This window comes from Colletotrichum tamarilloi, assembly GCF_030869305.1.
Source record: "Colletotrichum tamarilloi strain Tom-12 chromosome Unknown Scaffold_5.1, whole genome shotgun sequence".
NCBI lineage: Eukaryota > Fungi > Ascomycota > Sordariomycetes > Glomerellales > Glomerellaceae > Colletotrichum > Colletotrichum tamarilloi.
The window spans coordinates 891,413-903,764 of NW_026849388.1; the positions used below are offsets into that span (position 1 = coordinate 891,413).

At 53.3% G+C, this 12,352-nt stretch overlaps 3 protein-coding genes across 3 annotated transcripts; 1 reads left to right on the forward strand and 2 right to left on the reverse strand.

The window, feature by feature from the left end:
- Window positions 1-82: 82 nt before the first annotated feature.
- On the reverse strand, window positions 83-3,088 carry CTAM01_02407 (WD domain-containing protein; the record flags this gene model as incomplete). The annotated part of the gene is made up of 1 exon (XM_060518445.1): window positions 83-3,088. The coding sequence occupies one exon, from the start codon at window positions 3,086-3,088 to the stop codon at window positions 83-85; it is 3,006 nt and encodes a 1,001-aa protein (XP_060387078.1).
- A 2,453-nt stretch (window positions 3,089-5,541) lies between these two features.
- Window positions 5,542-7,372, reverse strand: CTAM01_02408 (cytochrome P450; the record flags this gene model as incomplete). Its single annotated transcript, XM_060518446.1, has 5 exons — window positions 5,542-5,684; window positions 5,789-6,489; window positions 6,543-6,611; window positions 6,670-7,147; window positions 7,207-7,372. 5 exons carry the CDS (start codon window positions 7,370-7,372, stop codon window positions 5,542-5,544), a joined length of 1,557 nt encoding a protein of 518 aa, XP_060387079.1.
- A 3,871-nt stretch (window positions 7,373-11,243) lies between these two features.
- CTAM01_02409 (uncharacterized protein) lies at window positions 11,244-11,441 on the forward strand (the record flags this gene model as incomplete). The annotated part of the gene is made up of 1 exon (XM_060518447.1): window positions 11,244-11,441. The coding sequence occupies one exon, from the start codon at window positions 11,244-11,246 to the stop codon at window positions 11,439-11,441; it is 198 nt and encodes a 65-aa protein (XP_060387080.1).
- Between the last annotated feature and the right edge of the window lie 911 nt (window positions 11,442-12,352).

Below are 12,352 nucleotides of genomic sequence, written 5' to 3' on the forward strand. Positions count from 1 at the left end.
AGGTAACGCCGTTATATCCAGCAGGTGTTGTACAATGCGGGTTCGGTCGGAAGGATTGATGTAATAATACAATGAGAGTATGTTAAGGGAATGATGTAGAGGTGGTTTCACCGCCGGCAGTGTCAGGCCGCACGGCCAGGAGCTCTTCTTCGCGCTCCTCGCTGGGAGTTTGTACTTCTCTCCCTTGAAAGGTATTACGTAGCTTTTCGTCAAGCATGGAGGCCAGGCGCTCCTCATACTGGTCTAGGAGACCACTCAAGAGGGCTGAGTCGTGCATGGCCTTGGTTCTCGTAGCCCTGTCGCCGAGGGCGGCCGCTGTCAGGCGCAACTCTTGGTCGATTTCAAAGATGACGTCTTCGCTGAGTGGCTCCGTAGAGGAAAGCTTCTTTCTATAAGCCCTCAACGTACGACAAGCCTGCTCTGTAGCCATGTTCAGGCTGCCAAATCCGCGCAAGTTGGGCGAGCTCTTCTTCGGCGGCAGGCCCAAAGACGGAAGCGAGGGTCGCCTAGATGCCCTCGACTTCGGACTGATGGGCGGACTGCCAGACCCGGACGAGCGTCGTGATGGTGTGTCTTCAGCTAGCGGACTGCTTTGCATTCCTGTTTTGGGCGTGCTCACGCTGTTGTTGCTCAAACCGTACCGAGAAGTCCGACTTCGAATGGTCCTGGGCGGAGATCGTCGGCCACCCTGAGCAGAGGCTGGACGCTGAAACTCGGCCAGCTCTGCTTTGGAGAGAACTCGTCGAAGTGGTGGTCTGGTGGAAGCGGACCCGTCTTTCATCGGAGATGGATCTCTACTTGTAGATAAAAGAGTTGTGTTGTCCGTCTCCATAGACCAAAGCATCACGGTCCCGTCAGATCCTACACTGATGACCCTCTGGCACCCATCTTCATCATCGGTCAACGTGACGCCGTTGATAGCCTCTGTGTGGCCCCATTCTCTGTCTACAAAGTGGCCCGAATGAGCATCGTAAAGACGGACGGATTTGTCCGTATTCGATATGCCCAGCAAGAAGCCCGACTCTCTCCCGGCAGGCTGAGTGAAAACTAGAGACTCCAGGATAGCAGTCTCAGCTCCGCTCTCATCAACGCACTTGAAGCAGTTAAGAAGTCGGCCATTGGAAAGATCGTATTGGCAAATTGACCGATCCAGCATGGAGACGAATACAGTCCTCTCATCCTGACCTAGGGCGAACGACGTTGGCGCTGCTTTCAGGGTGTTTGCCCTAGAAGGAAGAGCCGCAAGCTCGTCTTCCTCATCCTCTTTGCAGACTATGTCATAAGTTTGCAGTGTCCTATCCATGGAACAAGTCATTATCTTGTCCTCAGATTGGACTAGCACTTGAACAACCCTAGCAGCGAATTCCAGCGTCTGGAAGTGCCGGAACTCTCCACCCGACGTGCGGTGAAATAGTTGCGCAGTCCGGTCTCTGCCCCATGTAGCCAGAAGGAACTTGTTGTCGTCTTCATAGATGCTGACACCCTGACAGTCGGACGAATGAGCTTTCGTCTCAAGCAAGCATTCCTTTGTGGTCAGGTCAATTACCCTCAGAACACCAAACTTGTCGGCTGCTACAAGCATCTTCCCAGCTCTAGTCGCTCGGACCACATTGAGCTGATTGACGGGGTCCATCTCGCTCTCAGGGATGACCTGTTCAATGGGCACATCTAGGGAGCACTTGATTTTGCCCTTCATGTCCCAGAAAATGACCTTGCCAGACCCGGACCACGTGAAGAAATCTGCCCCTTGGTCGTTGGGCTTTGACATTGATTGAATGCCCAAAATCTGGTCTCCGTGTCCCGGTATAGAAACGTGTGACGGGTCGTCCACCGTTTGGCCCGGCTGATAGCTCGAGCTCCAAATATCTACGGTGTGCTTCTCATCGATGGTTACTAGGTTTTCTGTCAAGAAACCCATAGCTACCAGACCAGCAGGCGCGACGCTTTTCGATAGAACACCGTCTGGGAGACTCTCGAGGACGGCCTTGACGCTGAGAGTCGCGAATTGGCCCTCTTTTCCTGAGAGATATGCAGTGGCATGTCTGATGGTGATGGAAGTGATCGGAAAGTCGACAGTGAGTGACTTGACGAGCTTTGTCTGTTTGCCGTCATCCTCCACCACACAGACGTCGCCAGCCTCTGAGCAGATGATTATGCTCGTTTCGTCGACGACAGCCGCGCAGTTGAAGGTACCATCCAGGAGCGATCCGAGTAGGACGTTGCGACCGTTGAGGACTCTCTGGGGTGTGGAAATGCCCTCATTGAACCTCGTCTTCAAAGGGGAAGAGGTCTGAGTCTCCTCGACTTTCCAAATCTTGATGTGTCGCACACCGAGCGTGACAAGGCTGCAGCCCATCCAGACCATGCCCTTAATAGTGGAGGTACACTTGTTTTGCTGGTACAACTTGGCAGCACCCGTACGAGGGTCGATTTTCCAGGTGTAGAGGAAGCCGTCGTTGGCCGTACCCAAAGAAGCAAGCCACCTGGTATCTGCCGACCATGCCACTGCATTCACACCAAACCCATGCTCGCTGATTGAGACCAATGGAACGTCAGATGATGCGTCCTCGAGGTTGAAAATGAGCACGCGAGGAGCGTAACCCGTCTCTCCAACTGCCAAATACCGCCCATCTCTACTCAGCGCAAGGCACGTCGCAGCCTTGATGCGCTCGCGGCTGGTCCATGTTGATCCCGGAGAGTCGTTCCAACTTTGCGATTCCCGGACCCCAATCGCGGCGCGATTCCTGCTATCGTTGGCCTTGGGCGTGGAAGGCGCTGAGTAGTTGTTCAGCAAAGTTGTCGAGCCATAAACGGGTGTCGCAGTCGGGCGGGCTCGGTAGAAGCGCTGGGCATAGTGTTCACCGTCTACATCGACAACAACGACGGCGCCGCCTGCTATGTAGGCAAAGGAGGAGTTTACGGTATCGAAACCCGTTGGCGAAGCGCAGGTGGTGCCAATGACTCGTTTGAGGGAAAGCCGGGACTCGTGAGGTAGGCGCCCTCGGATTGGTGTTCGGTTAGATCGTTGTTGAAGGTAAGGGGAGTTGCCCGGCGTCAGTCTGAGCCGGTTCGTGGGAGTCGCGCTCATTTTATCGCCATTGGCTCGCGAGCGTTGTCGCAAGATTAATCTGAGATTACGAGTTATCGGAGAAGAATTACGTCGCAGAGGTCACTCCCAGGTAGGTAGGTCAGTGACGTGATTGAGAATGCAAAAGAAAAAGTGTTTGTCGCGGAATTCGCTATCGCAAGTCCAAATGAGAGTATGGCAAGGTAGGTGTAGGTAGGAGTCGGCAAAATTAGTGCGGTAGGCGCGCCGAGCGGTGTAAGTCGAAAAGGTGAAAAAGTTGGTGTCTAAGTGGCTGATGGAAAGCTGCGAAAGACGTCAATTTCTGTGTCTCAGTCGATTGGTCGAGACAATCGATTGTGCATGAAGAAGGAGGGAACGTACAGTGACATCAGGCGGGCAAACGTTCCCCAAGCCCTGCAGGAATTAATGGGGTGTTCCAAAAAAGAAAGAAAGGGTGCAGGTATCCGAGCGTGAAGAAGAAGAAGGAAGGACGCGATGTGCCGAGAAAAGTGAAGAGGTTTTGCGGATGGACGGTTTTCCAACGTCTAGCAAGCAGCAGCGAGCAGGTCGGCTGTCAATCCTCAGGGTTGGAGCCGGTTGGGCGAAGGAGCAGTCTGCCGGGAAGGTGGTGGTGGTGGTGGGAAGTGATGTGCGGTGCCTGGGTTGCCTTGCCCTGTGCTTGTCGGTCCCGTGGGAAGGACGGTCGCCTGTTGGTCGCAGCTTGCTGCAGGTAGGAGCGGGAGAGCTGAGGTGGGAGAGCAGAACCTGGAATGGGGTTGCAGCCAGTTCGAAGCACCAATGGAAATGTGGGAGAGCATGAGAGGAGAACATCGGCAGGCGGGGGGTATTGAAACCAACTGGGTCGATTTGCTCTTTTTCTGAATAAACCCTGCCACTCTGTTCCCTAAACGGGTCACTCTAACCCACCAGCTGGAGGGGTTATTGAAGGGCGGTCTGGCGGGAAGGATCCAATCACAAATCTCGTCACACCGAAGCTTCACCTCACATTAGTACGGATAGGTAGTACCTTACTTCGCACACTTTCTACTAATCGTTTCTATAACCGTCTCTACGACAGCCAGACATTCCTATATAGCGGTCATACCTGAATCATTCGTGTTACTCGGTCGCTACCGTTGACGTACCAACTGCAATCCATACGCAAGAGAGAACAAAGGAATTCTTCGAACGGGGCGTGTTTCACAAGACTACGATGAAGAAGTCCACCATTCCTTTGTTCTCTTGATGTCATAGCCCAGGTGATTTCCACAAGCACGTCTCACTGGTCATTCTCTAGCCACAAATTTTTCAAAAGAGACAGCCATTGAGCTTGATCTTAAGAGAGAAAGCTCGGTAGGAGTTCCGAGAGTCCAAGCCCAGCGCCAGTGACCCCCAACTTCTGGCTCTCCGTCTATCCGTGATCCCGTTTCAATTGACAGGAAGCCCTGAGGGAGAACGCCCCCTGCCCCGAAAAACCAAACATCCATACGTCTGGCCGTCAGCCATCAGCCATCAGCCCAAACATCATTTACCCCCGCGTCCGTTCAGAAAAAGGGGTCCGGCCGTTCTTTACTATTCATATTCAAGCACAGATTGAACGAGGCCCCAACATCGAACGGCACACGTCCCTTAAAGACTTCAGATCTCTCACATCCAAACCCTTGACACACCAACACTGACAACGCACCCATAGCTAGCATACGCGTCTCCTGCCACCTGCAAAAACGACTTTTGTGTATTCAATCTTTAGGTGCCGTCTTACCTCTCTCTCTCTCACATAAACCGTGCGCCCGCGCCCGCTTCACTAGGTCACAAGATACGTGACATTCATTATACGACTGGGACGCGGCGAGTCGGAACCGGCTCATGGAAATGAGCTGCTGCCGGGGGCCCCTGTCGCTCTTTAATGCTCCCACCGCAGTGATTGACCGCCGATGTCGTAACCAAGAATCTCTCCCCTGGGGCTCCCTCGGGCTGGTGGTAATTAGATCCGAACGGGTGCGACGCAAGACGTGCTCACTCCGCGTTCAGATATGTGACAACCGATTTTGATATCAGTCGCCGTCACTCTACTCCGTATTCAATGCTGCCGTATCACGCCATGTTGAGAAAGAGAATGAGCCGCGTTTCTGTACCGCGCAAAGCCAACGACGATCCTTATGAAGCGTATCAAAAACTCCCGAAAAAATCTCATTGACATCCATGCCGCAGAGGGACTCGGCGACTCGCTAATCGATCAAACTATCGACCAAATTATTTCCCTCCTAGTCGATCATCCTCATCTCACTATAACCTTAAAAAGGCTCTTCGTTACCCCCATGTCCCATAACACGAAGCCAGCCAGTGTCGCTGTAGTCCTTTTTTGTGATTTATTTTCGTAGATGCCACTGCGGCCCTTTGTTTTTGTTTTTTTCTCGTTACATCGTCGCAAGGACTGAGAAACGCTCGCTGCCGTCTTTGCGGCTTTTTGACAATTATGCCATCTCACCATCGACAGCCTCAAAAAGCGCGATAGGCACGCCATGGCCCGGCGCGCCGACGATCTCGGCCCTGATGACCTGCGCGTTCCAATCTCCGCGGTACTCGAGCCTGTCAAACTTTTGCAGAATTCTCGCCACTGGGTGCGTGTTAGTATTTGCTCAGCAATATCACCATATTCACAGCACATGGCCCGAACGGAAAGATGAAAAGTTGCAGGAGAGGACAAGGACGGGCACTCACTCGTATAAGCCATCTCCGTGTTGGCAAAGTTTTGTCCAACGCAAATTCTCGGACCACCATTGAACGGCACATACTGCCATGGCTTCGGCTGCCAGTGCTCCCACCGTTCGGGGCTGTAGATGGCCGGGTCCGCAAACGTCTCTGACACTTCAGGATATAGATCCCGCCTTCTCTGCATGGCGAGCGTGCTGTACACAACTGAATCTCCCTCGATCACGGCGATGTCGGGGTTGCCATTCCTGCCAGGCAAGGTCGTAGTCGTCAACGCGGAGCGCACATTGAAAGGCACCGCTGGGTACAGACGCAGAGTCTCCTGGAGGCAGTTGGTCAAGTACTTCATGCTCTTGAGGTCCTCGTAGGTCGGTGCCCTCTTGGGTCCCAAGGTCGTCAGGATCTCAGCGCGCAGCTTGGCATATGTGGCAGGGTAGCGGGAAAGCTCGTAGAGAGTCCACGAGAGCGTTGCAGCAGTGGTATCACGACCAGCGAGGAGGATAGCAACGAGCTGGTCGCGGATGACCTTGGGGTCGCGCGTGAAACGAGCAATGTTGTGAAGGAAAGTGAAATCCTTGTCAGACTTGGAGAGCTTCTCGAGCTCTGATGGCGGCAAGGCCAGAGCCTCTTGGATGAAAGGATGGATAAACTCCTCAATAACCTTGATGCCGCGATGGTAAGTTCCGTGGGGCAAGATGTTCTCAAAGGGTCTGGCACTGGGTCAGCTCGGCTGATTCTGTTCACTTTCGTCAAGGACACATACGCCATGATTGTGTAAAACATTTGATAACTCTGGACCTCGTTGAATGCGTGTGCAAAGTGATGCTTCGGGCTGTCAGGTAGATTAGCATCGCGTCAGGGCCAATTGTATGTATGAGTGGTCTACTCACTTGCCAAGACTGTTAACACCATGTCCAAGGAGGAAATCGGTCGTCACATCAAGCGTCATACGGTAGAATAGATCCGAAATATCAAAGGTGACTCCTGACGCCGGGAACTTGTCCATCATGATGTTGGTCCACTTGTCAAAGATGTGTAAGTCGCTAACTCGATCCTTGATGAACATAGGCCGGATCAAGCTCCGGTTATCCTGCCACGTCTTTCCATCCGTAGTGAAGATGCTGTCGCCCAGGAACGGAGACCAGACTTGATGAAACATGGGCCCCTTTCCAAAGTCGGCAAACTTGGAGGTGAGGACAGTCTTGATGTGCTCCGGCTCTCTCGTGATGAGGAAGCGGAGCTTGCCCGTGAAGCCAATCTCGACTGTGTTCGGAGACTCAGGGGTAGCGACGCTGAAAAGAGTGTTGAATCCCTCGAGGAGCTGGTGCCTAAGTTGATAGCGTCCAATCCGCAAGAATACCGGAATGGCTTCGCACTAATTAGCCGCCCGATCTTTGGTGCGGGGAGAGGACCCTTCTCATTGTTACCTGTAAAGGGGTTGGAAGCGATGACTGGAGCTCTCACACCACCAGACTTTCTGAGGAGATACTCCATTCTAACCCTGAAGAACACCAGAAGGAGAAGGTAGGCTCCAAAGATGGAGCCTCCGATGTAGAGCGGGTTAGCCGCCGTCAAGCTCTCGAGTAAACCCATCTTGATGGAAGTGCGAGTTGAATCTCCCAGCAATTACACTAAGTGAGGGTTCCTGTAATGACAGGTGTCTCCGGGACAGGTGAAGAGGTGGTTTTGAGGAGAAGAAAGGTTTTAGAGATCGAATTGCAAATTCAAGACTGTAGAATTTCTGCAACTAGGGACAACCAATGTTTAGCACCAAGAGGCTGGGCAGGAGGTAGGAGCAGCATCGTCTTAACTGAGTTGTTTCAATCCTCACCGAGCGGCACATGTAAGTGTGCTTGCTCAGGCCGCGGTTAGGTTCGACCCTCCACTTGGGGTATGCCTTCACTTGTTTCGTTTGGACTTGGTGGTCATCATCTTCAGGTGAGAAGACGATTGGCTAGAAGACCTAGCTCATGCATCGTGATCGAGCGTCTTACACGGACCATCCCAGGATCTGCCATGCAACTGCACTTGTCTCAATGTCACTAAACCAGCGTCAATCGTCTGGGCTGCCCGTACGTTCCGACACTTACAACGCAGAAGGTGAGCTGTAAAGGCGGGGGGACTCGGCCAAGCCCCCGCATGACACTGGCCAATGTCTCCGTTGAGTCTAAACGGCTTCCGATGCGAGGACAGGACGGTGTCACATCACGTCCGGATGCTTGTTTGGCATGCAAGCCCAAAAACAATTCAGGATGGCAAAATAGGACCAGGGCTTTGGAGGAAGCCTTCCAATGCTTAATCTCGAGGATCTGGGGGCAGGTATTCGCAAAAACAAAAGGAACAGGACCGACCGCGATTCGAACGCGGGGCCTAGAGATAAACTGCGTGTCACTGCAATCTCTCGCTCTACCACTGAGCTATCGATCCCACTCAGTTATTGGATGATTCTCTGGGTCCGAGTACGACTCTATGAATCACTAGTCCTATCGGCCGGCTCCACACGCAAGCCCTGACTGGCTCCACAATGGCGGGAGATCAGATCCAGGTTCATCACCTTCAGGAAGCCAGTCGGCGAAATTCTCCTCATGCCAAGTTGTGTGATGTGCTGAATGGCACCCCTGAACTTGTGTATTTCGACAACGCGGAAGTGGCGTGCGTGACAGCTTTGACATCAGTACCAGATGAGAGCGTTTATCGAAGCAGAAACTTCAGCTTGGGCTGCCTCGTGTCAAACTTGGACAGGTCACAGCGTAGACTAATACGCCAGACCGTTTCTCCCCCTCTGGTTAGACTCTCAGCGTTGTCGCAGCTGTCAAAACTTCAGGTCAAGGTATCGTACAACCGTCGTATCACGATCGGCTCGAAAAGGAAACGATGTCGCCCTGCCATAACCAATGGGATTATGATCGTCCTCACTCCATCTTGAAACCCTTTGTCAGTCTTAGATCGGACAGTGCACAGCCTTTGGAGCGTTCATCTTGTAAACGGCATGCCTTTTCACTTGAGATGAAGCAATTTGTCAAAATGTCGGAAGAATAGCAAGAAATTGATGGCCACCACTTTGAATGGCTCCTGTAAGCTTGCAGGTAACCATCCAGCCCAGGTCCAGTCTCGACATTCGTAATCACTTCTTGGATCTGGCGATGAATTCCCGTGATGTTCATCTCGCTCAGTCGTATGCTGGCATTCGAGGAAGGCTGCTCCAGAGCAGTGACTGAACGATGCCGCTGCCACCCGCAACATGAGAGGAAGACATAAAGTGCTCCGCTTTCGTAGAGGAGAGGCAGGCTGATGCGCGTTGAGCTCCGTTGCCCCAACCTCGTTCCTCGAAATCTGAGTGCTGGCTGTCGAACTTAATACAAAGCCAGAAGCGGATATTTCGTTGATAAAAGCTTCTCGACAGGACCGAGAAATTTTGGTGGCATATGACTGCCCAGCTCGGGATATCGGTTACTGCCAGAAGCCCCGAATTTGCGCCTGATTCGATGGCAAGGTAAGTGACTTTTCTCCGCGTAGTTCGTAGAGGCCCATGGGGATTGCGCGGGGTCTCCTCAGCCCCAGATTCACTGCTCTCCACGTTGGCCAGATGTCTCTGGCAGTGTCTTCCGCTCTTCCGGAGCAGACTGGGCGTCTGTTTCCGTCCCCGACTGACTGAGGTGGCCGAAACTCGCAGGGTACCGGTAATCTCAGAGAACCAACCCTCCGCTCGTCCTTGAAGCCGCCGCACTACCGGATCCGGGGATGAACCCGGGCGTCAGCATTGACTGGGGTCTCGAGACATAGTGCGCCGCACACAGTGTAAGTTGTTGGCAGGCAAAGTAAGGGAGTTGACCGAGGGTTTCGAGCTGCAGGAGCTTCCCCGCAAAGCTGGAGAAGCAGGAAGGGTGGTTGGTTGGGGTTCTGAGCGTGTTGAGGCAGGATGGGATCAACTGTTTGAGTGAGAGGTTCAGCTATTCATAGGCGGTATGCGGGGAATAGATGGGGGAGGGTTTGAGATTCGCGGGGCCCCATCCGTAGCCGCCACGCTTGTGGGCAACTCTGTCAGACGCAGTGGGCATTGTCTGCGTCAGGAGGTTGGATTTGCAAAGCTCCCTTCGAGCGAAGGTGTGGAGGCTGGCCCTCATTATTGGAGTATGTCGGTGGAGGTTTTGCAAGCAGGTGGCAGAGTGCTGCGGAAATTTGGGGGAATACAGCATGAGCAACGAGCTTGCAGCCGAAGGTGCAGCGTGAGGCGTGAATAAGTGGCACCAAAGGGCGGGGGATTGTGGGGGGACAAGTTCCTATCAGCTAGGGTATTAGCAGTAAGTCCAAGTGTTGAGGCAGCGTATGCTTTGTTGTTTTCCTACCTCTGCTCTGATTCAGGGATTATGTGTGTTGTGTGGCCGTATCGTGTGTCGGACGGGGCGCGGTGTTGTTGAGTAGGGGTTGCGAGCTGCATGATCCGCAGGTCCCGCTCTGGGCGAACGGAGATGAGGACTCTGAAGCTATTCGCAGCCACCTCCCTGCGACTTCGGACTAAGACTCGTGCGGCTGCTGCGCCTTTCCAAACATGGCACGCAGTAGGCAATGTCCACGAGAACCTAGGGAGGCTCGTCTCGAGTTAGCTACCTTTTACGCGGCTCGTGATTGCTTGCTTGGCACTTGTCCGGCCGAGTATGGTCGGCTTTTGCTGAAACCTATGGGGGCATATAACGCATCATCTGGAGCTCTGTATGGAGAGGGTTTGGCTTTGGATTCGATATCGTGGAGCAGAAGTTGACACGGAGCATGTGAATTGTACAGTGAGATAGTGTTGTTGTTGATGATGATGAACAGTGACGGAACCGTCGACGGGCGGGAACTAGACCCCTGGAACGGTCAAGGCAGCTGGACTGTTTTCGGCGGGTTTGGTGGTGTGCGGCATGAGGTGGTGTGTAGAAGAAGGAGCGAACGATGCCCGGCGTTGGGTGCTTCTGTCCCAGTAAGGCCGTTCAGATGCCGAGAGATCGCAGCGACAGGCGTCAGCGGAAGGGTGTATGGACCCTGTAGGGTAGTAGATCTCCACCAGAGCTTCCACTGCTTGATCACCGCCACCAAATGGCCCAAATGCCAATGTCGAATGAAGATTGTACGGCGTATTCTCAGTGTACTCATAGTATGACGAAGGCATGGAAAGTACTTTGTAGGGTGGGGAAGAAGGTGCGCATCCCGACTATCCGCGTTTCCTGCTTTCTGGACAAGCGAGTGGTGTCATGATATGACGGACCTTCTGTTGTTCTTTCCCAATGGCTCCGAGCAACATTTGTTCATTGCGGGAGTTTCTTTCAGGTGGAAACGGGCAGAGAGGGATTAAAAAGAATATCCCAGAATAAAAAAAGGAGGCTCACCAAAAAGACGAGGATCTGGACATGGATCCGGCAGCTCCCGAAATGGGGAATGGGCTCTGCGTGGTGCTGTTATCCCACTCCTGTGGCGCGGGCCTGCCATGGCTTTGGCCGCATCTCATTCGTCCCATCTCGTGATTCTCCATCTCCAGCTTAGAATCTGGTGCTTTTCTGGTAGTTCTTCGGCCCTACAGCTCAAAATCTCTTCAGCAACACCGCAACATGCAATCCATCGGCCCTGTCTCGCAACTGCGTCAATTCGGAACAAGTCACAATGGATCCAAGATGGATACTGCTAGAATCCCACTCGGGCTGCCTCGCCTGCATGTTCGCCGTCACTTTCGGTCTCGTATCTATCAGATCAGATCAGGTCCGCCGATCCAATCCAGACGCAAAGAACATGCAGGAAAGCAAGTTGGCATAGGTAGCATTTGATGGTGTGTAATACTGGACCGAAGCTGGCAGACACACGCAGTTTACTGTACAGACCTGCCAACGAAACCCAATCCAACCTGTCGGCGACGGCCGTCAACCAAACAAAGATGCTTCAACTTCCAAGAACAGGAAGAAGAGGGAACTCTCAACACGGCTGTGGTTCCACCCTTCCCACTGCTCACAGTCAGACCTGCAGACGAAGCCCACTCCCCACTCGCCTCGACGTCGTTCACTATGGGTTGCGCTGTGCTCCGACGTCAATCCGCACCTGTCAGGTGGAGTTGTCGGTTCCTTCGTCAATCATTCCCCCTATCCATGCCATGGACGAGAAGTTCAATCGAAGGAAGCCTCGAGAGTCAGAGTCGAGAACGTACCAAAACTTCCATCTGCCCATGCCTGCTGTCCTAACGCACCAACGCCCTTGATCCTAGCTCACATATCCCACACCATGTCTGCGCCTTACTGTGTATAGTGGTGCGTGTGTAGGGTCTTGAAGTGCCATGGGGCGCCTTATGGCCTATCCAGCCCGTCGTCCGCTATCCGCGCCTTCGGTCGACAGCAGCCGTTGCATCGACGATGCATCCCAAAACATGCCTCGAGGGCCCCGAGTGCCTCTTCGTGGTACCTCTGCACTGGGGAAAGCTGCTTCTGAGGCCAATCACGGTCTGACACCGCCATGCTCTTACGCTCCCGCTTGCCCTAACAACGCGCGGGGTAATACTGTGTGAATGTTCCCTTTGTACCTAGCCTTCTTTTCCAAGGTAGCAGTAGCAGC